This window comes from Dermochelys coriacea, chromosome 3 (genome assembly GCF_009764565.3).
Source record: "Dermochelys coriacea isolate rDerCor1 chromosome 3, rDerCor1.pri.v4, whole genome shotgun sequence".
Classification (NCBI taxonomy): Eukaryota; Metazoa; Chordata; order Testudines; family Dermochelyidae; genus Dermochelys; species Dermochelys coriacea.
This window is the reverse complement of record NC_050070.1, coordinates 85,475,326-85,502,282: the sequence shown is the minus strand read 5'-3', so window position 1 is coordinate 85,502,282 and position 26,957 is coordinate 85,475,326. Positions and strand designations below refer to the sequence as shown.

The 26,957-nt window shown below is 43.2% G+C and overlaps 1 protein-coding gene across 1 annotated transcript in view; it reads left to right on the top strand.

Annotated features, from left to right (window-relative positions):
- Positions 1-21,473, top strand: part of METTL24 (methyltransferase like 24) — a 99,375-nt gene extending 77,902 nt beyond the window's left edge. The window contains exon 5 of the mRNA XM_038395660.2: positions 20,195-21,473. Coding sequence (XP_038251588.1) covers positions 20,195-20,509 — 315 coding nt within the window. The 3' untranslated portion in view covers positions 20,510-21,473. The remainder of the gene's footprint in view (positions 1-20,194) is intronic.
- The last annotated feature ends 5,484 nt before the right edge of the window (positions 21,474-26,957 follow it).

The following is a 26,957-nucleotide window of genomic DNA, read 5'->3' as shown; positions in this document are numbered from 1 at the left end:
GCACACAGTATTCTAGGTGAGGTCTCACCAGTGCCTTGTATAACGGTACTAAAACCTCCTTATCCCTACTGGAAATGCCTCTCCTGATGCATCCCAAAACCGCATTAGCTTTTTTCACAGCCATATCACATTGGCAGCTCATAGTCATCCTATGATCAACCAGTACTCCAAGGTCCTTTTCCTCTTCCGTTACTTCTAATTGATGCAGTGGTGAAACACTGGAATGCGTTACCTAGGGAGGTGGTAGAATCTCCTTCCTTAGAGGTTTTTAAGGTCAGGCTTGACAAAGCCCTGGCTAGGATGATTTAACTGGGACTTGGTCCTGCTTTGAGCAGGGGGTTGGACTAGATGACCTTCTGGGGTCCCTTCCAACCCTGATATTCTATGATTCTATGATGCGTCCCCAACTTATAACTAAAATTCTTGTTATTAATCCCTAAATGCATAACCTTACACTTCTCACTATTAAATTTCATCCTATTACTATTACTCCAGTTTACAAGGTCATCCAGATCCTCCTGTATAATATCCCGATCCTTCTCCGAATTGGCAATACCTCTCAGCTTTGTATCATCTGCAAACTTTATTAGCACACTCCCACTTTTTGTGCCAAGGTCAGTAACAAAAAGATTAAATAAGATTGGTCCCAAAACCGATCCCTGAGGAACTCCACTGGTAACCTCCCTCCAACCTGACAGTTCGCCTTTCAGTAGGACCCGTTGCAGTCTCCCCTTTAACCAATTCCTTATCCACCTTCTGATGTTCATATTGATCCCCATCTTCTCCAATTTAACTAATAATTCCCCATGTGGCACGGTATCAAATGCCTTACTGAAATCTAGGTAAATTAGATCCACTGCATTTCCTTTATCTAAAAAATGTGTTACTTTTTCAAAAAAGGAGATTAGGTTGGTTTGGCACGATCTACCTTTTGTAAAACCATGTTGTATTTTGTCCCATTTACCATTGACTTCAATGTCCTTAACTAATTTCTCCTTCAAAATTTTTTCCAGGACCTTGCATATTACAGATGTCAAACTAACTGGCCTGTAGTTACCCGGATCACTTTTTTTTCCTTTCTTAAAAATAGGAACTATATTAGTAATTCTCCAATCATTCGGTACTATTCCTAAGTTTACAGATTCATTAAAAATTCTTGCTAATGGGCTTGCAATTTCAGGTGCCAATTCCTTTAATATTCTTGGATGAAGATTATCTGGGCCCCCCGATTTAGTCCCATTAAGCTGTTTCAGTTTCGCTTCTACCTCAGATATGGTAATATCTACCTCTATCCTCCTTCCCATTTGTCATGCTACCATGATCCCCAAGATCCTCTTTAGCCTTATTAAAGACTGAGGCAAAGTATTTGTTTAGATATTGGGCCATGCCTAGATTATCTTTAGCCTCCGCTCCATCCTCAGTGTTAAGTGGCCCCACTTCTTCCTTCTTAGTTTTCTTCTTATTTATATGGCTATAGAACCTTTTACTATTGGTTTTAATTCCCTTTGCAAGGTCCAACTCTACTCGACTTTTAGCCTCTCTCACTTTATCCCTACATCTTCTGACTTCAATTAGGTAGCTTTCCTTGCTGATCCCTCCCATCTTCCACTCCCTGTATGCTTTCTGCTTCTTCATAAATCACCTCTCTAAGATGCTTGCTCATCCAGCTTGGTCTACAACTCCTTCCTATGAATTTTTTCCCCTTTCTTGGGATACAGGCTTCCGATAGCTTCTGCAGTTTTGATTTAAAGTAATCCCAGGCCTCCTCTACCTTTAGATCCATAAGTTCTTCAGTCCAATCCACTTCCCTAACTAATTTCCTTAATTTTTGAAAGTCAGCCCTTTTGAAATCAAAAACCCTAGTTGCAGATTTATTTTTGTTAATCCTTCCATTTAGTTTGAACTGAATTAGCTCATGATCACTTGAGCCAAGATTGTCCCCTACAACCATTTCTTCTATGAGGTCCTCGCTACTCACCAAAATTAAATCTAAAATGGCATCCCCTCTAGTCGGTTCAGCAACTACTTGATGAAGGAATCCATCAGCTATCGCATCTAGGAAAATCTGAGCCCTATTATTATTACTAGCACTAGTCCTCCAGTCTATATCTGGGAAGTTAAAGTCTCCCATGATCACGCAGTCTCCATTAGTATTTACTTGATTAAAGACATTAAAAAGGGCTCTATCCATATCCAAATTAGATCCCGGAGGTCTATAGCACACCCCAAGCACTATCGTAGGAGAGGCTTTACTAGTTTTCTTCCCCAATGTAATTTTTGCCCAGACGGACTCGGTCTTATCCATTGCATCGCTTCTTATTTCTTTACATTCTAACTCATCGTTGATATACAATGCTACTCCACCCCCTTTACCTTTGTTTCCGTCTTTCCTATACAGCACATACCCTTCAATACCTGTAGTCCAGTCATGACTACTATTCCACCATGTTTCTGTTATCCCTATAATATCTGGTTTCACTTCCTGCACCAGTAGCTCTAGTTCCTCCATTTTGTTACCTAGACTCCTCGCATTGGTGTACAAACATCTTAATTTTTGCTGTTTGGCCTCGCTCACATTTTGTACCCTATTAGGCACAGTCATTCTACAGCCAGTATAACCTATTAGACTAGTATCCACACCGCCCTCGCTCCTTATATACATTCTCCTACCCATGGCTGTATCCTTTCTTACTTCATCTTCTTCCCTCTCAATGCTAAAATCTGGCGTGGAGATTTTCTGGACATCTCCCATCCATCTCCCCCCAATTCCTAGTTTAAAGCTCTCTTTATCAGTTGTGCCAGCCTCGATCCTAGAAGTCGATTTCCTTCCCTTCTCAGATGAAGTCCATCCCGAGAGAACTGACCTCTGTCCGTGAATGCCTCCCAGTGGCCATACATCCAAAAGCCCTCCTTATAGCACCACTGCCTAAGCCATCTGTTGACAGTCATAATCTTGTCAGACCTCTGTTGCCCTTCTCTAGGAACAGGAAGGATCCCGCTAAAGATCACCTGAGCCTCAATTTCCTTAAGCGTGTTCCCCAGCCTAGCATAGTCTCCCTTGATACTTTCCAGCGAGAATCTGGCTGTATCATTTGTTCCCACATGAAGGATAATTAGGGGATTCTTTCCCGCTCCCTTGAGGATCCTTTTCAACCTCAGGTCTACATCCCGTATCTTAGCACCCAGAAGACAGCACACCCTTCTATTCTCAGGATCAGCTCTAGTTACAGGCCTGTCTATTCTTCTCAATAAAGAGTCCCCGATCACATAGACCTGCCTTTTCCTGGTGACAGTGCTATTCTCCAGTCTCTCCCCTGTTCCCTCTGGCTGCAAGTTCTTTCCATTCCTATTTTCCCTTCCAATCCTCTTCAACCCATCCTGTATCCTCCTGGGGCTCATATTTGGTGTAGTCTCCCTTGACTCTTCCCCTTTTTCTATAGGGCTAGCCTCTCTTCTCTTCTTCCTTACCCTTCCACCTTCAGCGACTACCTGCTGAGCCCCTTCTTCATTTTCCAACTCTGCAAACCTGTTCCTAAGCTCTATTTCTCCTTCACTAGCCCATCTTTTTCTCTGCCTGGTTCTTTGAGTCACATGTTTCCACTGACCACTTTCCTCATCCAGTCTCCCCTCAAAATTCCCCAGCCCTGCTTCCATCTGTGAGTCTTCAGCTTTTCCCTTCAGATACCTCATATCTTTGCTCCATCATCTGCTCAAACCCCTTCCTAAACTCAACCAGACTTTCCACCTGCATCTTCAAACCTCGGATCTTTTCCTCCATCAGCTCTATCAGACGGCATTTCATGCAGACAAAACTCTTACCGGTTCCCCCCTCCAGGATCATGTACATACCACAGCTTCCACATCCAGTCATCCTCAATGTGTCTTTCACTGCAGGAGTCACTCCCACAGCTGCCTCTGTATCTGTCATCTCCTTCCCACCTAAGTCCTGTTAATCTGGGAAACACAAGCCACACCAAAAAGACCACCCCCCCAGCAAAAGCAAACCCCAAACAAGCACAATACAAACTCCCCTGTTTAGAGCTCTGTTTGCTAGCTCCTGTGCCACTGCCTGACTGGCTGGCTACCTTTATAGGGCCCCTAGTCAGAAGCCCCACCCCCTAGGCAGGGCTCAGCTGCTCTCTCAGCACAAAGCCCCACCCCCTAATCAGGCTCAGCTGCTCTCCCAGCACAAAACCCCTACACACACACAAATACAAATACTAAAAATACAAAACCAAGTACAACTACCTTCTCCTCCAACAGAACTCCCACTCAAACTCCCCTGTTTAGAGCTCTGTTTGCTAGCTCCTGTGCCGCTGCAGCTGTCACTGAGGTACACACTGTCATATGTCTGCGAAGAGAGAGACAGCAGCGGAATGGTGATATAGGGTTGCGGCACAGACTTGCAATTTGGTTTGTGCTGGTGGTGAAGTGGTCTGCTGGAAGGAAAGTCCGTGCTGCATGGGAGTCCAGTCACGCCCCAGTGAAGTTGATTGTTGGGTAGGTATGAGCACTGACTTGTCCTCATTAATACAGACCCCAAGAGAGGTGAGAAGAGCACAGACAGTGAGGATGGTGGAGAGGAGGCATTGGCAGGAGAGCACAACTAGGAGCCAGTCATCCAGGTAGGAGAACAGAGAGTAGCCGAGACTTTGCATCTGTACTGTTATGATGGCAAAGACTGGTAAATACACATGGAGACGTTGCTACGTCAAAAGGCAGGATTTGGAATTGGTAGTAGTTGTGTCCCACTCACAATCAGAGAAACTTTCAATGGGCTGGGTGAATATAGATGTGGAAACAGGCATCTTTTATGTTGAGAGCCGCTCTGTGGGAGAGGGAGAGGATAATTAATGCGAGCGTCACCCTATGGAATTTGAATTTCCAGCTAAAGGTGTGAGCAATCAAAGGTCTAAAATGGGGCAGTGCCCTCTGCCCTTCTTTGGGATAAGGAAGTAAGGGGAGTCCCTTGTAGCTAGATGGGACTGTCTCTATAGTGCCCTTGAGGAGAAGAGCATCGGCTTCTTGTTGGAGGAGGAGGCCCTGATGGGAGGAGTCCCCGGGGGACAGTTGGGAGCGGGGAAGCAATGATGCAAAAACAACAGGAATTCTGTGGAGTATCCTTGGTTGAAGATCTCCAGTACCCAACTGTCTGTGGTGATCTTGGAAGCAAATAAGGCAAGATGGCCCCCAAAGACAGTATGTGGCACTGTGGGAGGGATGGTGGGGGGTCTGGGTTCTCGACATGTATACCAAAACTGTTGCTTTGATGGTTGGTGGGAGGGGGCAAGGAGGTGGTCATGGCAGAGGCGAGATAGTGTTGTCTCTGGGATTGCTGCTGTTGACGTGGTGCCTCCTGCTGGCATTGATAGTAAGCCAGATGGAGGCCTGCGGTCAAGGCCAGTATCACTGCTTTTGCTGTCTGTATCATGGGGTTGGGGTATAGAAACTGAGAGACCTGAGCGTGGCATGGGAGTCTTTAAGAGAGTGCTAGGACTCGTCAGTCTTATCACTGAATACCTTCATGGATGCATGGCATCCTCCATCAAGAACTTCCAGAGGTGGGAATGACTTACAGATAGGGAAGCAGGTGGCAATGTGGGCCTCACTGAGGCAATACAGGCAGCGCTCATACTCATCGCTCATCGAAAATGAGCCAGGGCAAGAGGCACAGTTCTCGAAGCCATGAACGCAGGGCATAGTCCCTGGAGGAGGGGGGTGTCCCCCCAAATGTGGCAATAAACGACACTAACTATCTACTGTTAACTACAGCTATATAACACTACGAATGACAACTATAAACAAGAAAAAACAGACAGGAAATCACTCTCTTAGCAGAATTAAGAGCATGAAGGAACAGGGGTTCCGATTCCAGCCATGTGGCAGTCAGAGGGAACTCAAAAGGTGTTGACCCACATGGTCTATTATACCTAGGCTTGTGGCACCTTAGAGACTAACAAATTTATAGTCTCTAAGGTGCCACAAGTACTCCTTTTCTTTTTGCGAATACAGACTAACACGGCTGCTACTCTGAAACCTATACCTAGGCTGTGAGCATGAGGGGATGCACGTGCAGGTAAACAGACACTGCTTTAAAAACCTCCTGGTGCATGGTATGCATGCACATCCACATCTGGAATCCATATAGGGACCATCACTCAAAGAAGAATGTTTAGTTATCAGTTCCTGTCTGAATGTTCTCTGGAGACACTAACTGTACTCCAGCTAAATTCTGCATTGTGAACTACTGCAGTTCTTGCAGACCTGTTTCTCACATGTCTGATTTTCATGCTGGCTGTTGCTGAAATGGAGATCACCAGTGAAAACTACATTATGGCAAGCCAACTAGAAAATGTAAAACTAATGTTTTTTTAAAGTCATCACATTAAAGCAATAATCCCAAAGTAGTAGAGTGTGTGTGGTTCAACAATAAGCATTTGTCTCCAGCTCTATAATTTGATTTATGCATTCATGCAAGACTTATTGCTCATGACACACATTCAGTTCCTCTGAGGTTATTCTTGTGCATATTGGGCCAAGTTCATCCTTGCTGTAACTCCACTGGCTTCTTGTAAATTACACCAGGATGTATTTTGATCACTAACTGTTTCCATGTGTGAGCTTCCCATATGCTTTTGCATCAACTAGCTGGTATTACTCCAGTTACTGCAAATTCAGTGGAAATCAGATTGGTGCAGATGTTTCCAATTGCAGTTTGAACATATACAGCCTTTTACCATCAGTAAACTACAAAGTATTGATGCTTTTTTTTAACGAATTAATGAATTTAGCAGTCATGAAATCAAGGCAGCAGCTAGAGTCAGATTGATGATGTACAAGCCCTGCTTCCCCAATACAGTTTTGCCAAGCCATCACCATGCTGACCGGCAGCACCCCTAGAATCCTGCTCCTGAACTCATCTTTAACAGAGAGTGCTGCTTTGTACAGTGTTTTGAGCATACCTGGCTCTAAGGTGATATCATCAAACCCACTTTTACTGCTCATGGCCCTTGAAATGAAAGGCTCATGAACTGACCAATGTTTACCCCTCTCCCTTGTCCCTTCCAAATGTTTCTTTAAAGGAGTTTCTCTCAGCCTCTTTTGTCTTTCTCTGCTTTTTTTAAACTCCATTCTGTTTATTTGCCAGATTGGATGCTTATGGTGCTATCAACAATAGTGCACCTACCAGGAAACAAACTGGAAGCATTGTTTAGTATGCAGCTATCTTGCATTCAGTCAGCATCTTTGTTAATAGCTATAGTAATATAGGTGAGAGGTTTCGCAGCCAAAACCTGTGCTCTCCCCAAGAACACAAAAATGCGAAATGTCTTTACAATGGGGAAAATGTGGGCACCAGTTTTAAAGGTGACTAGTAGAAGATTTTTTTTTAAATTGGTTTATGCCCTTTTTTGCTTCTGTAGTTATATAAAGTGTATGATGTATAAAAAAGGACTAAAATAATGCTTATTTTGTATGGTTTTTAGTGCATGTTTTTTATCTTAGAAATATCAGGAATATAAAGTCTGGTCTTCCCTAGTTTTGCTGGAGAACCAGTGGGATGTATGTTGTGGGCATTTAACACCAGTTTAATTGAAGGGGAAAGGGTGTTGAATCTCTCTATTCAGTACATTAGTAAAATTAAAACAGATTTCCAAATAAATAAATCTACCTCTCTACCCCAGTTGCTCTCCTTCTGTCCAGTGACTGATAAATTCTTTATAAAGGTTCCCGAATCCAGCATGGGGAGGGAAAGAACGGGAGATTCTGCAAACATGGCTGTACCCCTTTTAAAAAATTCTTCGTTACCAAGTTTTCCAAATTGTTGCCAAAGAGTCTACAGCACATCCCCCTTCTATAGCTTGAAATCTTTCCATTTGGAGTTTGACTATTGTTGGTCTGTACACTTAAATCATAGCAGTTGGAGCTCTTTCTGCTGTTACCATTTGATTCTGATGTCACCTCAAAGTATCCAAATCATTTTACTCAAAGGAAAACTGGGTCTAAAAATGTACAGATCAGCCCCACAAACAGCCTTTCTCTCCCCCAATGCAATATTACAGTCTTCGTGGGAGAAGAGCAGAAGAGGGAAAGATTCTTCAAGAGAGTCTTTGTTGTGTGCCTCAAATATGCATTGTACATGCTGCCATACTTCTGCTGCCATTGCAAATGAACACTAGGACCACATAGGTAGAATGGGCAACCTGGAAGTACGTAAGCAAGTCAGATAGCAAGTGGAATGAAATTAACAGTCTCACAAAGGGAATTTTTTTTTAAAGTACTGTATTGAGTGGCCTAGCATGTATGTGCACCAGATCCTCCATTGGATGAAATGAGAACTGCTGAGCTACATCATAGACCCCATTCTGCTAATAACTGAAGGAGAGTCCCTTTAAGAGATGATGGCCTATGTTTTAGGAACAAGAGAATCAGAGTTCTCTCTCTGTAGGCAATGTGAAGTTCACACAGCCCTGGTATGGTGCATGATTGAATGACAACTGATGTCCAAGAGGCTGCAGATTTTCTTTCGCATATATAGCAATTGTTACATTAATGTCCACACACACTTCACATTCACTGGATTAATTTAATACCTTTAGGAGCTTCTCACTTTCACTGAATCATTTTTAAAGAGATTACAACATTTGAAGAGCTGGCTTGCAGGGAGATGGAGCCTCCCAGGTGCTGGAGATATAAGGCGTGGGGCTATTTCAGCAACTAGCAAAGAGCTCATTTTGAAGATGAGAGGGAATTTGACTGAATTTGGTAATATACCAAAGGATGCATAGAGAGACGCTAGGTATGCAGTGATCTATTTTCCTTAATATAATTTACATTGCATTCAGCATCAGGTTCCTATGGTTTACTGTTGGTTTAGCAAACACAAGAAGAACTTTAAATACTCTTCAGTGAAATGTTTTTTGTTTTTTTTTAAACCATTTGCTTTATTCTGAAAATAGTCTACCGCAAATGCTCTTCTCTAAGGTGTTTTATTACTTTCTAATGGATTTTTTGAAGTGTTGTAGCTGTGTTGGTCTCAGGATATTAGAGGGACAAGGTCAGTGAAGCAATAGCATTTGTTAGACCTCAACCACCTTGTCTCTCTAAAGCAGTGGCAGCCATTAACTTCCATATCTAGTAAGAGAGAACATGACCTTCATCCCCTTCAGTTCTCAGAGTGGTAGCCACGTTAGTCTGTATCAGCAAAAACAATGAGAATTCCTTGTGGCACTTTAGAGACTAACAAATTTATTTGGGCATAAGCTTTCATGGGCTAGAACCCATTTCATCAGATGCATGGAGTGGAAAATACAGGAGCAGGTATAAATACATGAAAAGATGGGAGTTGCCTTACCAAGTGTGAGGTCAGTCTGTGAGCGTGAGGTGAGTTCTGTTAACAACCCACTTTTATACCCTTGCATAATACTGCAGCAGCATAAACAAGATACAAATGTTTGTTCCTCTTTAATGAAGAGAACTGAAGCTCCAGTGAACAGCATTTATTTTCTTGAATAAACATCCGTTCCCAGATGCATCCAGCAGTGTCTGGTAGATAACATCACGAGCAAAAACGAGAGGGTTTTTTTTCCTGCTCGGAGGTCAGACAATAGAATGTTCTCTCATTAGATTAAGTTAGTGAGTAAAGGCTAAAGTCAATGCCTAAATCCTAGTACCCTCCCTCCACTGGAATTCACAGGCCTGAGGTTGCAGGGTATGGGAAGAGTCAGGGGCCTGAGAAAGGAATTCACAGAACCCACAGAAGCTAGCCAGGAGCAAAATGCTGTGGAAGGGGCAGGGTTGAGGGTCCAGATCTGATAGGACATAGGAAGTTGCCTTTCTCTGTTCAGTATGAGCTATGGGTATAAGAGCCTAGGGATGGCTAAGCCTCCCCTGGCGCAGCTGCTGGCAAACCCTGCCAGACCCCTGGGCCATGGTGGCTCTGACTCTTCCCCTTCCTGCTCTACTCCTTCTCTAAGGCTCCCCACTGCCTGATACATCTTCTTCCTCTCCTCCACTGAATCCCCTCCCCAAAGGTCTCTGCCATTCGCCACGTCCTGTTCCCCGACCCCCTGCGGGGGTGGAGGAGTCAGGAGGGACATGACGAGGCAGTGGGGTGTGTGTGTGTGTGTGTGGAAGTGAGGAGGTGAGCAGTGGGCATAGGGTTGCCAGGCGCCCAGTGTTCGACCAGAATGCCCAGTTGAAAAGGGACCCTGGAGGCTCTGGACGGCACTGCCGACTGGGCTGTTAAAAGTCCAGGTGGCAGCAGTGCAGCCAGGGCCCAGGGCTAAGGCTGGCTCCCTGCTTGCCCTGGCTCCACATGGCTCCTGGAAGTGGCCACCAAGGCGCATGGCCCCTCCCACCCAGAGTACCAGCTTCGCAGCTCCTATTGGCTGGGAACTATGATCAGTGGGATCTGCGGGGATGGCGCCTGCAGTCGCAAGTGCAGCACGCAGTCTCCCTGGCTGCCCATGTGGCTGGCGGGGAGGGGGCTGCAGGGACCTGGCAGCCACTTTCTGGGAGCTGTGGTAAGTTCTACCGGGACCCTACACCCAAACTCCCTTGTGCACCCAATCCCCCATCCGTCCCAGCTCAGTGTCCCCCCCATACCCAAATGCCCTCCCGGAGCCTGCACCCCCCCACCCACACCCCAACCCTCTGCCCCAGCCCTGAGCTCCTTTGTGCACCCCAAGCCCCCAGCCCGACCCCAGAGTCCACACTCCCAACCCCCTCAGCCCCTTCCTACACCCAAACCCCTCATCCCCAGCCCCACCCCAGAGCACTCTTCCTTACCTCAAATCCTTCATCCCTGGCTCCAGCGCTGCCCCCCAGGGGTGAAGAGGCAAGCAGCAAGCCAGCGGCCGGCAGAGAGGGTCTTGCATTGGGAGGGGGGGCTCTGGCGGGGGCGTGAAGAGATGAGCGGTGTGCCAGCAGGGTTCTGGTGGCCGGCCAGAGGGTGGGGTGGGGAGACAAGCAGTGGGCCAAGGGGTGCGGAGGGATGCGGTGAGCCAGGGTGTGTGTCTTGCAGGGAGCAGGGGGTGAGGAGGCAAGCGGGGTGGGGTGAGATGGGACGTGAAGAGCAGCAGCGGGGTGGCCTAGGGGGCAGGGACTGGGGGAAAGCAGGGATGGAGTGTGGGCAGGGCCAAGGGCAGGAGAAGGAGCTAGCCTCCCCTGGGGCTGCTTTACCTGCCACCCATGCTTGGGATTCTCAGCTGTGAACCCTCCTTTTGCACCTAAGCTTTCTCAGTGGAGGAAGATACAGTGTGAGACCCCATTATAGCCAATAGCCCAGTGGTTAGGATACTCTCTTGGGATACGGGAAAGCTGTTTTCAGGTCCTGCCTGATTTGAAGCAAGGACTTTAACCCAGGTGTCCCACATTCCAGATGAGTGCTAACCACCAGCCTAATGGGTACTGTGTGGTGGGGCTTTCTCCTCTCTTGTTGAAGCTGTGCTACTTGGTAACTATTCATTGGGCCAGAGAGCATGCCCAACCAAGAGATTGATACTATAGCCTGCTGGGTAGGGCACTCAGGTGGGATGTGGGAGAGAGAGGTTCAAATCCCTTCAAATCTGGCTGCATAGGGTTCTTCCATAGTCTAGGTAGATACCTAACCCCTAGGCTACTCAGAGGCTTGCCTTCATTCTCCAGTACATAATGTAGGATTTAGGCTTCTAAAACTCTTTTTCAAGAGAATGCTTCTACCCCCTTAAGCAACAGTTTGAAGGACCAGCAAGGCCCCGAATAGGTGATGATATTTTGATCCTTTTCTTTAACATAGACGAGCATATTTAACATAGACGAGCTTTGCAGGTTGGAAAAAACACTCAACACCAGCAGTCAGTGCAAATGGTGTCTTCTGTTTCAGAGCAGAGGTTTGCTAGTATTGGTTAATGACACTGACTGCAAGTAAAAAAAGTCACTGGTTGAACATTATGTAAAACATCAACTGAACCAATCCAACATTTTCACACCTTGCTTCCTCTGGAATAGCTTAATTTTAGGAATTACTCTAGTTATAAATGAATGGTCCATTAGCTCAGAATAATCTCCAAAGCAGTGACCAGGGCCAAAAGCTTTAATTACCACACTTTTCTTGAAAGAAAGAGGCTAAACTGAGAACAGGATTTAATGCGAGTTTAATAGAATCAACAATGGTGAATAGGAAGGTGCTCAGAGCAAGAGATGTGATACATTACCTGCCAACCAAAAAAGAGTATACTGAGTTTAGCTTTAGAAGCCAATGGGATCGGTCGTATTCAGTTTAGCAGGATTTGGGCAGATTTTTGGGTGGGTAGGGAACATCCCAGTAATTTTAACCAAGTCATTTCCTGTCAAATGAAAAGACACTAATGCAATTTAACCAGACTGATTTATTACACCCCAAGGGCTTTGTTTTATCTTTATGTCTCAGCCCTGCTTTCTGGAAGCTGTCTTGACCCAACACATCATGTTCAAAATTTTAAGTCAAAGCCATTTTATGTATTTTTTTATTCCAATATGTTGACCGTAAAACATTACTCCTGGGCCCTTGAGAAAGCATCTAATGTACAAGTCACGGCCAGCAGTAGCAAACCCACAGCCTTTCTCTGCAGAAATAAAGCCAATAAATCTGTAATTTCCCACCTCAGCCCCCACAAAACCATACTCTTTCCCCACATAAATAGGCACCTTCTGCCTCTCCACCTTTTCCAAATGCCTGCCCAGATAGACCAGCTTTACAACATCCCCTAAATGTCACCACATTTGGGCTACTTTGGACCAAAGGAAAGAGAGAATTCTAAAGTCAGGGGTGTCTCCTGGAGAACACTGTGTCAGCAGCTACTTCTTTTGTATAATTATTACTTATCATTTGTATTACCATAGCACATAGGAGCCTTGTCATGGACCAGGAGCACATCATGCTAGAACAAACACAGAACAAGAGGACAGTAAGTAAAGGTTCTCCCTCAGGAGCACCTCCATTGATCCCAGCTGTAGTAATGTGGCACATGGGAGAAGTGATCACACCCTAGTAGCCAATACTGATTCCAGAGCACAGGTACTTTATGCTCACAGGACGATACACTGCTTAGCAAGCGAGCTGCCATTTTCTGCACCACCTGCAGTTTCCAAGTTGATTTAAGGTGTAATCCCATGCAGAACACTTTGCAGGACTTTAACTGTGAGGCGAAAAAGGCATGGCTGATGGTAGGGAAGCCTACAATTGACAGAAAGGGTGACAGCCTCCTGCTCAGCTGTGGATGGAAAAACACTGTTCTGGCCCCTGCAGCAGTATGATTATCCAACAGCAGCTGGGAACCAAGAATTAATTATTTGGACATGAAGCTATCTATACAGTGCCATCATCTGGAGGACAAAAAGGAATTTTAGTTCTGATCCAAGTTGAGTAAGAAACACAGGCCTGGGTAGGGGCACTATCTTTTCACCCAAGCCCTGCGCCCTCACCATCCTGGTCAGAGCCCCAGGAGCATGCATGCAACTGCACAGCAGAGCCTCCTCCTCCTCTCACTGTTCAGAGATGACATCCATTCTCTTTGAATTAAAGAGAGAGCAGGAAAGGAGATCCTGCACCGCTGCAGCTGCACTTTGCTCTCAAGGATGACCACTCTTCCATCTGCCATTAATTACAACCCAGGGTAGGAGAGAGCGAAGGGCACAGGGCAAGGAAATAATAGGGAGCTAAGCAATAGGCCGTTGGTGAAGAGGACAGAAATCAAGTTGAAAGGGGAGGAATAGAAGGAAGGGGAAAGAGGGAAAACATATGGAAAGACTGTAGAAAAGAGGACAGCAAGTCATAGAAGAAAGAAAAAAGCATGGTGAAGAAAGAATTTAAAAAACACAATACAGCTTTTTCTCAAGAAAGCTACTGCCAAAATGTGGATTGCATTCATATAGCACTATCTAAATTCTTATCTACTGAGGACATCTTAAACTAAGGGTGGGGTAACAAAAGACAGATACAACAGAGAACAGAGCTTGTCTCATCATGCAGTTGATATGAAAATTACAATTTGTTAATCATGGCTTTGGAGGTCAGGCACGGATCAGTCTTATGATCTACTTTCTGGATGAATTCTTAATGTAAAGCTGCAGGGACGTTTGATCATGAGCACTTCCACATAGCTTTGAACTAGCAATAAAATATCCTATTTCCCTCTTCATTCCACATTGAAAAACTGATCCTTTGGAAACAAAGGGATGGTGGCTGACTAACCTGCAATGAATTTGCCATTTCTTTCTTTTGGGGCTGCTGGTCCCACGTGGTGAGTAATTGCTTCCCCCAGCAATCCACTCTCAATTGACTCTTCTCTCCAAGGAGCTCTAAATGGTGCTCAGAGGGTACCAAACATCCTCAATCCCCGATAACTCTGCTATTTCTAAGATTATCAAGGCAAACTGAACTCTTGCTTGTGTAGTGGGAAATGACACAAGGTCACAGCCAGTCATTAGCTTTAAAACAGTAATTGAGCCAGTGTATCATGTGTGAAACATTAGACACCTAAAATCCTCTCCTCACATACTTTCTTCAGTTGGTTCATATGCTGCATTGAGTATGAGGAAAGGGCCCATTTTTCCCTGACTGGTAGAATACTGTTTGCACTGTATAGAAATTGTGTAGTATCCCTTTAAATATTTTGGGTGCCCTCTAGTGGGACTCCCTGTCCCCTTTTGCTGTAGCTACCAGAATCTTGCCAGAGCAGCATAGCTGCTGAGCATTAAATAGTCACTGCTATTTGGAACCCAACTGTCTGTGTCTGTGCGACTTCCACATATTCTTAAGGTTGTGGGCAGGAGAACACAAGAGGGTGGTATATCTGCAGAAGGGTAAAATATTTTGAAAACATACAAACTTGGCATTTATAATATCTACATATGTGATGAATCCAATTCATCTTTAATTTCTCAGTCTAATCTCTGGTGTTACTTGAAACAGTTGTATCTAGACAGTGGCATGAAGTTTAAGTTGGTGTCCCTTTAAGGTTTTAATTATTTATGGTGTATTATAAACAACACAGTAGTTTAGAGCAGTGTTTCTCCATCTTTTTTGATGCCAGGGACTAGCTTGCTGCCTTCCTAAACTGTGTCAGGGAGATCTCAGGGACTGGCACCGGTCCATGGACCGGATATTGAGGAAAAACTGCTTTAGAGCACAGAGGAGATGCACTCCATGCCCACAGAAGCTTACAATCTAACCCTGAGACCATTTTGTTCAAGGCTATTATTTACTTCCTGTTATTTAATTTCTTAGCATCATGTTTTAATACTTGAATCAGCTGTGGCAGGTTTCATTTAAAAAAGGAAGCCTCTTAGCGGTTTCAGGGACCACACAGTATCTTGTCAGAGATCACAACCTGAGTGCAGCTAAAGCGCCCTCTCAAAAGCAACATTGTATGGGGGAAACTCCAAAGACTGACATAGCCAAGTCCTGACAGCGTGAAAGTGAATGAGCTATACTTCCACCATTAAGCAGGGGCTTCTGTGCGTAAAATAGCGTGCTCGGTGAACAACAGTGGCAACTCTTTGATGTCGTTAAGAATCTGAGATGGAGTTAAAAATCTTTCCTCTGCAGCTCCCCATACTTTGTTTTCAAGTGGCTTTTTTGTAATCCAGCACAAATTGAATAATTTTTTCCAGTGTCAGTGTTTTTCTTCAGCAAGTCAATATGTGGCAGCTTTGACATTGTCTGTATAATTCAGTACTGAAAGGAAATAGCTTGAAAACAGAGATCTGGCCCCTAAGCCCCTACAGTCCACCCAGCCACAAAGTCACAGAAGTTATCAGTTATACAGATCAAAATGATCTCCCATAGCGTGGATGGCTAGATTTCCCACACAGAACTAAGGCATATGAACAGAGCTCTAACAGCTGGCACCCAGGGCAAATACTAACATTTTCAGAGCTTATTTTGTGGGTTAACTCCCTCAAAGGACTCAAATCTCAAAATCAGAAATTCTCTGCTAGGCGGCACCCTGCTGGAATCATTGTATATTGACATCCAGATCTTCAGAGAAGAAATCTGTCAGAAGGTGTTTGGCCTCCAGTAGGTTTTTCAAAATATATCCTTAATCCTAGGAGATGGTCCACAGAGAGGCTTATTTCCATTAGTAATCTGTGTACTTTCATTCAAACTTCTCTCTCTCTCTCTCTCTCTCTCTCTCACATGCTCACACAATTTCAAAAAAAAAAATTAGACCAAGAGTCTACCAAGCTCAGCCTCCCACCTGGGAGTCCCTGCTCCAAATCAGGCAGAGCAGGGATTTGAATTTGTGACTCCCCCCCTTCTACGTGAATACCCTAATCCCCAGACTATTGGGTATTCTGGGGTCATGCTTGCTTGTTTTTTGGTGAGATTTCTCATCTAGATTTAGTCTGCCAGAGCACAAGTCTGACTGCTTAGGTGCCAAACTGCAGGAGAAGGTACGTGGCCTCTTTCCTCTATATTTCACTCCTGGCTAGTTTAAGCAGCTCCCTGCTCAACTTGCTGGCTTCCGAGAATCCCTTTCTTAGCTGTCTCTCTCTCACCAGGCATTGCACGAGAAGTCTGGATGCCAAACTTGGTGGCAGGATGCCTAGGGGTTAGATGTTGCATTGCTGAGTGTTACAATGCCTAAGTACCTTCATGAATTTAGCCCTTGGTACATAACAGCAAGTAGGGCAATTGGAGTAGGGCACATGAGCAGGTGGTAAGTGAACAGATACGTGTATATGTTTCTGTCTTTGCCTGAACAATGAAGAGCACTGGCTAGTAGAACGTTAAACTAAGAAATCTGGCTTGGGTATATATCACATTACTGTTAGCATCGTATTTCTTTTCTGATCCTTCCAGTATGTGTTTAATAGGAGTCATTATTGTGGCTTGGCAACCAACTTTTCTGCAGGATAAAATGAGTTAATAGCCACATTTCAAGTCAGTTTTATGAAAGTGGAATAGAATGTGCAGGCTGCCTGCTGTTCAGCCAATGCAGCTACAGGGCTATTCATATTTTTTAGACAACAACTGTAAATAGATTATGACAGAATGACCTCAAACTATAGCACTGTGGGGCAAGAATAGTGGGGAAATGAGAGAATGAAGCCAAGCAGCAATTTTGCTGAAAAGTTTTAAAAATAGATAATGTCTCCATTTTTGAAAATTACAGCAGTCCCATGAAGATAAAGCCAGGGGTGTCTAAGGCATTGCAATGTAGTCCTGTAATGATCATACTTGTTTAGACTGTAAATTAGCTACAAAAATACAGCAAGATCCAATTTTTTAAAGGTATTTTGGAAAAGCAGCAGCTATTTGAATTTATAAAGAGGAATTACTGTGTTCATCCCTTAACTACTTTTCAACTGAAATGTCATAATGAGTTAAGGAAATACAATTTATATTTATAGTGCTTGTCAACATAATGGAGTCTAAAATGCTTCACAAGTAAACTGATACATAAACTATTAAAAGACAAAAAGCTACATTAAAGGTTGCAAAATCAAGCACTGAAAGTTAGAAAGTGCCAGAGTTGAGGATACCTGTGCACCCTTAATTTGGCCCCCTTGTTCTTATGCTTTATGATATAGTCTTTAATTACATGATTACATACTATTTTTTCCCACAGGACCCTCTGCTTCATTCAGAGCACAGGATGGACAATACTGACAATGAGCAGCTATTCAATATTTTATTTTCTCCTCATTGTTCAGTGTGTGGCTGTAAGCTTTATTTACTGTACACTATTCAAACCTTGCTCTGGAGACATAATTATTAGTTTCCTCATAGGCTTTTCTACGGTACTTAGCATTAAAGTATCTGAGTGCTTCACAAATGTTTTATTAATTTATTTTCACAACACCGCTGTGAGGTGAAGGAGTATTATATCCCAATTTTGCAAATTGGAAACTGAGCTACAACGATTAAAGGTCAAAAGTATCCACTGATTTTGGGTGCTGAATTTGGTACACCTAGGACCTGATTATTTTTTTTTTAATATATAAGTAACATTATATAGCACTTCCTATATTCAAAGTACAGTTCCCACTCCCCTTAGTTTCAGCTGCAAATCAGATGCCAGTGCCTTTCAAGCACCTTGAAAATGAGGATTATACAATTAATGACCACCTGTGGAAAATTTGGTGTAAGTAGCCTGCCTAGTCACATAGGAAATTCCATGGTAGAGGCAGGGGTAGAATCCAGTTCTTCAGAGTAGCATTCAATTGTCTCCAGTTTGCTTACCCAGCAAGTTCTAGTCATGCCTTTCTGAACTCCCTGTCCTATTCCCAGGTAGGTAGAAAAAAGCAGCACTGCCTTTCAAAACAAGCCCAGCCCATTTCAGAGAGAGGGGAGTGGGGGAAGTGCTTAATTTGTAACAAAAGAGGTGCTGGGACTCAGGCCTGGCAAGCCCCAGCACAAATTAAGCCCTGTTACTCAATTTAAGTTCAGTGCTGATGTGGAGTCCTACATTTACAAAACGGGTTGTGGGATCTTAATAGCCACAAGTGGTCAAGGCCATGGTTTTAAGCTTCATCCACTAGAAGGCACGCCTCCAAGAGCATGCTGGGACTGATTAAAAGGAAACAGCACCACCAAATGAATACAAACACCGCTTTCTACAGCACTTCAGTGTTCCTGGGAGATCTCCCCTCCAAGTACTCTGACCAACTGGGCATGGCTTGTGAGTTCTGAATGGGTCACAGCAAAACACAAGTCAAAACAGGGTTCCATCTACCACAGCCAAAGAGCTGCATACAAGCATTCCCCAAATGGTCAGCTTGTGTGCATTTCAGTCTGTACACTTCTGTTCTGACATAACCGTGTGTGTGTGTAAGTAACAGAAATTGAGACAATATCTGACTGACATTAGGCCCACAAACAAGAAAATGCATATGCATATGAAACACTATGTTTCACTCATCTCATTTTCCCCTATAACAAGCATTGCAGTAGCATTGTCATGCCTCATAAGCTGCAATATCAGGAGGTAAAAGGACACTGAGCCCCACTCCCCCAGCCTCTGGACCCCCATACCCTAAAACACCCAGACCCCCCCACCGAGCTCTATCCACACCCAGACACCCACCCTACTGAGTTCCAACCACCTTCACCTGGATCCCCCTGCAGAGTCCCGTGACCGTTGCACCCAGAACCCCACCAACAAATCCCCATGTATCTGGATTGCCCCACACACAACACTCTCGACCCACACCTGGATCCTCCCACACTAAGCCTGTCCACACTTGGATCCTGCCAGGGTGAGCCAGCCTGCCCACACCTGGTGAACCTGGCACAGAGGGGCAGGGCCCTGCGTGTTTCTGGGGCAGGCCCAGACCTTGCACCGTGTCAGGGTTGGGTGCAGCCTCACTGCTGAGTTTGTGTCCTGGGGGAGGGAGTTGCAGTGTGATCTCCCACCTCTGTTCAGCCAGCGGCCTGTGCTCCCCAATGCCATGCTGGAGCCTACACATTTATTTGACAAATAAAATTTGCAGAATCTTTAAATATTGTGCACAGAATTTTTAATTTTTTGGTGCAGAATGCTCTCGGATGGAAGACCAACAACAATTTCACTGTTACTCTGTGCTGCCCTTGTCTGTTGTATGTAGTTGTTTTGTCCTCATATACTTAGATTGGAAGGTCTTTGGGGCAGGCAGAGAGAGAGAGAGAGAGAGAGAGAGAGAGAGAGAATGTGTGTCTCCTACCTTAATAGTCCTGATTGGGACCCTCAGTGTTATTGCTGTACAAACAAACATAACTTGTTGGGCTCAGTGGATTTTGTAATACTAAAGAAAGTAATGGACAAATAGCACTTCCTTCAACCCAAGCACAGCCAAAGTTAAAAGAAAAGTATGATCCAAGTATCTTTGCATATCAATGTGTGTTTCTCACCCCTCTAAGTTTGAGACACTTGGAGGATTTGTAAAGGAATAATAAAATATAGTAGTTTAATGACCACATTAGCACCCTCATTAGAAGCCTCAAACTACAAAGCATTTAAAACAGGGAGTTGAGAGTGTGGGGAGGGGAAGCTATGAACAAGCAATTATGAAACTTCAAAAACTGGTTCAATTATCCCCAGGAGGTGCTGGGATTGTTAAACAAAAACAGCCATACTCAAGAGTAATTAAGTAAAAGTGAATGAAATTGAAAAGCATGGCACTTCAGATGGTTATCAACAGCAATTGCGAAGTCCGTCTTTTTCATAAAGTAATTAGCTTTTTGTTTCAGATTGATGTTCTCAAGGCAGATATGGAAAGTGCTGAGTGGAAAATTTTGGAAAACCTGATTCTGGAAGACATTGTTGAACAGATAGGACAATTGGTCTTTGAAGTCCACATTCATTGGCCTGGATTTGAGGTCAGTGGCAATGACAGCACGGTGGTCCGATACTGGTACAGTCTTCTCAAAGAATTAGAACTGAAGGATTTCAGGCTTTTTCACACTTACAAAGACTTATTGAAACCACAGATGTTTCTGAAAAAGGAAGCCTTCAATGCAAGTAGCTGTTACACACTAAGCTGGGTGAACACAAGATGGAAATAGCATAAAGGAATTGATGACATGTAATCATCCCACTCAACAGTATTAGAGAAAAGGACATTGGAGCAGCTGACGAAAGTTACTGAACTTGCAAACCGAGGCCCTGCTATCAAAATGTTTTTAAGCAATATCACAAAAGCTGAATGTTATCATGCATTGTTTCGGAGTACTAGAAAGAGATCTGGCATTGAAATTGTTTTGTACAGTGCATGTTCCATAGGTTACGTAGATAGACTTTATTAGAAACAAATGAGAGACATTTTCTAAGTGTTTGTCTGAAGTGGCTAACAGTTCTCCACACTTGGCTGTGGATTGACCCCAGCCTTCCTAAAGGTCAGCAGAGCCCTGAAAATTCACTGGGAGCAGCTCTAGTACAGTGAACACCAAGAGATGCTGCTGAAAAAAATCACTGATCCAAATAAGTTACTTTCTCAGGGATGGCCAAGTAATGCATTTTCCTTAAATGATTATGCTTAGACTAGCACCTTTTATTACTTTAAAAACAAACACTCCCATGACAATTGTGGCAGATTGTTCTCTTCCAACCAACAATTACTTAAAAGGGACAGTCAATGGGAAATCTAATCAATTTTTAAAAAGATGTAATGAATTTTCAGATACTACACCTGCCCCTGAATGTATATGCATGCCAGCACCTCCTCTACATGCATTCTTCACTCAAATCAGTCCCACTTCCAATGGATAACAAGCTCAAATCACTCAACCCGTCCCTCCAGGTTTCCCTCAGAAGCACAACTGGCAAGCTCAGCAGGCCCAAGCAATATATTTTAAACTTTCCAGAGAAGTCATTTCCCTCTCACTTTACCAGAAACATAGTGAAGGAGGGCATGGTTTATGTGAACATTATGAAAACTCTAGCTCATCCAATACTACCCATCTGGGGTTAAGAGAGAATTTAGTATTTTTATGTAATGTATTGCCATTAAACTTTGTATTAAATAAAAGAAACACAGTCTCCCTTGCTTTGGTACTTCCCTTTCCTTTTCCATTCTTTAACTTCCTTTACTTTCCCATCTGCTCTGAGCCTTGGTGTTTCTCCCCTCCCACTCAATTTTTCAGTTTATCCTCAATTCATTTTACTATGTTTAATAAGACTTTCCTCAATCATTCTTTCCCTGTTTTGCTCCTTTAAGCCCCTCACTCCTTTGTTCACGCCTATCATCACAAACTCGCTGCTACGCCGCACACACTGTCATGCTATATAGACCTGCCTTCCGAGGCTGGCAAACAGAGGAAGTTATGTACCATTTTCCTAACACTTGTGTACCATACTAAATGGGTGCCCCACTACACAATTTCCCCAGATCCATTAACTGGTCCCACACAAATACATCAGTCAGTTCTTCTCCTCCCCCATCCCTCCAAGCTCCTCCTACAAGCAGCATCTTCTCCAGTCAGCTGTCTTCCCCCTGCAAGATGGTAGCAGCAGCCTGCTCAGCCCTCCTCCTCCTCTTCGCTCTTTCCTTCCCCTGCTGCTTAGTACTGCCTCCCTTGGCTCCTCCCCCAGCAACCTCCAAGCCATCCATGTAGAACATAGGAATTACCATGGTGGAGCAGACTAGTGATCCATCTACTCTTTAGCACAAGCCAGTACTAGATGCTTCAGTGGAAGAGGCAAAGTATCCTGAAATTGACAATTATGGAATAACCTGCCCCTTCCACCACCAAGAAATTTTCTTCCTACTCCCTTCTGTGAGAGGCTGCTTTATGTCCTGATGCAGTGGGTTTCCTCTCACTTCTAAACATTTAAAACAGGTAAAAGAAGTCCTTGCTATTTATGTGGCTAATGTCCAATTCTTTTTTTTGACTCCTAGTAAGTTCTTGGCCTCATTGTTATCCTGTGGCAGAGAGCTCCACAAGAGTCTGGGGCTTCTAGACAGATCAATGTACAGAGGACCCAGTTTATAGATAAGCATTCAATTTTCATTTCTGTACTAACCTGGGTCCAGGCTGCTGAACTCTGATGTCATGCTGAACAAATCCCTGAATAAACGCTGTAATTATTGATTGGCTCCCAAGAACTACAACACTGAAGAAGCCCTGCAGCTAAGCACTGCACTGACTGATTCACATCTACCTGTAGTTAGAGATTCCCTGGAGGGAGCTTTTCATGGGGTTTTTCAATCTACACCAATGAAGTAAATTAGTGTTCTGCTCAAGAAGCTATGATCCTATGGAATGATCTTTGAATGAAAGTAGAGAGGGAATTCCTTCTTTACTACAAGCACGTTGGATGCAAACTTTTATGTAGTGAACAGTAATATTCTTTAGGGGACACAGAGCCACAAGAGTTTGTATAAAAATGCCTAAAGTTGTCAGACTTCCTCAGCTGTTACATGGATCTGACTTAAAAGTGATCACTAACAACCCCGAGAATGTCTGAGTCATCATTTTTCAGAAGTCAGATTGGGATAGTATAAATCTGGGTGTGATTATTAACTTGGTTTTAGAAATAGTGCCACATCATCTTTTCCCGTGGGACAGTCTTATAATAACTAAACTGGTAATCTATAACAACTAGCTACAGATTAGTAGTGCAAGAAAGCACAAGTTAGAGGCTCCAAACGTGGATTATGTAAACTTTTCCCAAGAAATTAAATTAAGATTCTAAAGGAGACACACAAATTTATTATAGTTTATTGCTCTGAAACAATGTAGGAGTGTAATGATGGAAATGGACTGAAGTTCCATCATGCATCTCTTGACGTTACAGCAGACTTGTAACTTTAGATTATCCAGAGCTCATCACTTTTCTCAAGATTCCCAAATAAAATCAGGAGTGAGCAGGGTGGGAACAAACGTTTATGGTTCTATACCTCCTACAGGAAAATATTGCAGTAGCTACAGGAGTTCTTTAGAAGTTGCTGTCTTATATTAGACAGGACACTCTTTAGTGTAGTGCAGGTCGTTATACTATTTTGGGAAAAAAGGAGCAATTCTAGTTTTCCTTACACACTATCCAGGTCTTCAGCTTTAGAGTCTTTGGGTCTGGCTGTAATAGGTAGGTGTCCTCACGATTTTGGGACTTACTTTTGGTCCCGTTCCCCCATGTTTGTTAGTCTTTTCTCATTTAAAGGGCCAAATCTCAGGTTGAAGTAGGGGATGAAATTTACTGTCTTTCCATCTTTGCAGTATGCTAATGAATGCTAACAAAGTTTAATTTAAAAATGTTTCTCCATTACATATCAAACAGTAACATGGGACAAGTAATGCCACATATGATGCACAAGGCACTTCTTCACCTGAATCTGCCATTGGAATCTGAGAAGATGACTGTACAATGGAGCAGAACCTGTTATTTCTAGAAAATATCCATCCTGCTTTCCTACTTGTTCCTTCACTGAAAAAGGAGGACCTGAATTATCTGTCTGCTTTATATGTACAAAAAGATAAAGTGGATCACACTGATAATCTTTCAATAGCAAAGGAACTCATTCAAAAGTGTAATTCAAGGCTTGCTGCTTTTGGAAATGGAGAGCTAGAATGTCAGATCATTAATATCATACCACTTAACGGCACATTTGCTTTGCATTAGTAACTGTACTGATATAATTGATTAATTCCAGCCTGAGTGACTGACTATATTTTAATTTACAGTTGTTTTAAAAGCGGTCAATCCTACATCCAGCTGGTGCCCTGTAGAGCATAACACTGGTCACCACTATGCCAAACAATCTCGCTTTTCAGGCTCCCTCGCTATGGGCATGTTGGACACAGGACAGCTGGTCATTATAGCAAACAGCTGAGGCATGTTGAACTGTTCCATTTTTAGAACACAGAATTGTTTTATTTACAGGTTTCTAAACCTGATCAGGAAAGACAGTAGCAACTCTGGTGCCCTGGCCCCCTCCAAATGTAATTTGTGTTTACACCTCTGGGGCCAGACTTTGATCAAGTCTGAATCATGATGTACGAGTCTATGCTTGCAGGACAGGCATCAGTACTTGAAGGATCAAAGGACGTGCAAGAAAAACATGCCGATCCTTTGTGCTATCCCTTAGAATAATGATTCTTGGCAGGTGCAAACAAGGCTGTTGCAGGAATCCCAAGGATAAAGCACCTGGAAGGAAATACTCTCAGGTGAATTATTTGAGAGTTGAGCCGAGCTGTTTTATTATCCAAATTGTTGGTTTTATTTCTCATGCTTTTTGGCTAGCATTTTTAGATGCGTCTCTGCCCTAGAAAGAACTTTCTGGAATTATTTAGTAGATCACTCCTGGTCTCTTCCTCGTTGGTTACATAACATGACAATAGTTGTAGTTTATTTAGAGCAGTTTTATTGCTGAAATTTCCAAGGATAAAGTCACAAACACTGACTGAAGTCCAGACACATTTTTGCATCTCTTTCTCCTCTTGGGACCTACAGTCTTGTATGGACAATATCTAAATAAGACTTCCACTTGAACAATGCATTTTCTTAAATGAAAGTCCCTGTTGAGAGATAACTATGTTATGTCATTGTAAGATATTTCAGCTGATTCTGGAATAGCCTTTGCAGAGATCATCTGCTCTACTTCACTTGATCTGATAGCCAAACCACAGAATGATAAAATACAAGCCTACTTCATTATATGTACAGATAAGTTCTCAAGCCTGAATAAGAACTGGAATGTTTCTTCAATTTTGACTAGATTACCCAACCTAAGTAATTATATTTTCAACTGTTCCTGAAAGGAGGGTGTGTGTCAGTATGTACGAACACTCACCCTTCAGGAACAGTTGGGGAAAAAATAAGTGCCTGTAGTGATGATCTCTTCCTTTGTATATTTAAGATTCATTTTTGAATCAAAATAACTGGACGACAATGTAATCCAAAGGCTCTAAAATTAAACCCCCATTTTCAACAGGCCTGAAAGCACAAGCTACATATACAATAGCAAAGCTTTAAAAAAGTTTCAGCTCATGAGTATCCATCTTTTGATCATAAGGTGCTTTCAGAGCCCTACAACAAAAGGATTAAAGCCTTTTTCTATAGCATATTAATGGAAAGTCCATTTAAGGGACAAAAGCCCAGTCTAAGAAATAGGGTTTGGAATAGCTATGCTTTGTACCACTCTGGAAATGATGATAGCATCTAACAAGCCTCAAACTGGGTTAGTTCTCTTTTGAATATTTTTCCGGAGGGGTAGGCCTTCTTCATTATTCTCCTCCTTTGGAAGAGTAATTTCAGTGAGGTAGAGTATACAGTCTTTGAAGGGAATAATAAGGAGACCAAGTGTTCACATCAAATCCCCTTTAATCCACAGTCTAAACCGTATCACGTAGAAAAAAATGCATGACAGGATAAAATGCCGTGACATCCCTATAAATCTCAACCTCTTGCTAATAAACTAACAGATAAACTCCTTTGAGGGGCACAGTGTGAACTAACAGCAATGGTTAGTATTCCACATTCTCTACCACCTTGCCAGAGGCTGTTTCAGAGCTAACAGGAGAGGCTGTTGTGCCTTGGGTCTGCTGTGAGATCTGGAACATTAGAACCAACAGACCATTAATTACCTTCTGGACAACAGATGCAAAGCCACAAACCCTTCTAAAATAGAGGAGACACCTCCGAGTGAGAGATGACCCTACAGTCACTTCTAAAGAGCCTCAATATGCAAAAATGGAAATGCGAAATGGAAAGCATTAGGAGTCAGGTAACTCCAAACTACTTTTTTCTTAAAAAGAAAAACAGATAAACTCTATTAACTGGAATTCTTCAATTCCCAATTTTACTTCCCACTCCCAACCCATACTTTTAACTTCAACCTTATTTACCTTTTTGAAGTGGAGCCAAAGCCAAGTTCGCTTTGGAGGAAAGCTGTGACTTCAGACGAATAGGTATGTACCATTCTTTATGGAGATGATGATGAGTGCTTCATGTGAGCCAAGCCTGACTAATAGACTTGTGGCTCTGAGAAAGTCTTAATCCACAATCAAAACTGAACCACTTGTGAATTTTATTCTTCAGGAAAAAGGGCACGATTTACCACTAGCACTTACCTCTTCAAGGAGATAAAGGAGAGAGGGAAGAGGACCTGGCTGTGGAGAAAATGGTTTGAAAAAAAGCTCACCACCATTTTTGCATCATTGGAGAACTACAGGGAATGGTTCTTTTACCCTTCTCTTTTTAGGTGTTTTTTTTTCCCATAAGGCCACTGAGGAAAATCAAGCTTGATCAATGCTGTCACTCTTTTTACTAAGAGATACTCAACTAGGTTTGAATCACAACTTCACGTTCTAGTTCTTATTCTGATCATTAAAGTCAAATATATCTAGCACTTTCTCAATGGCCTATTGTACAGTAAGTTAACAGTGCACCTCGAACATGTGCAATAATACCAAACACTTTAATGTTCCTTTAATATTATAACAAGGTAATAAAAGGGTTTATGGTCAAATTTCCAAAGCACGTAATTGATTGAGTGATTGAGGTACCTAAGTCAAA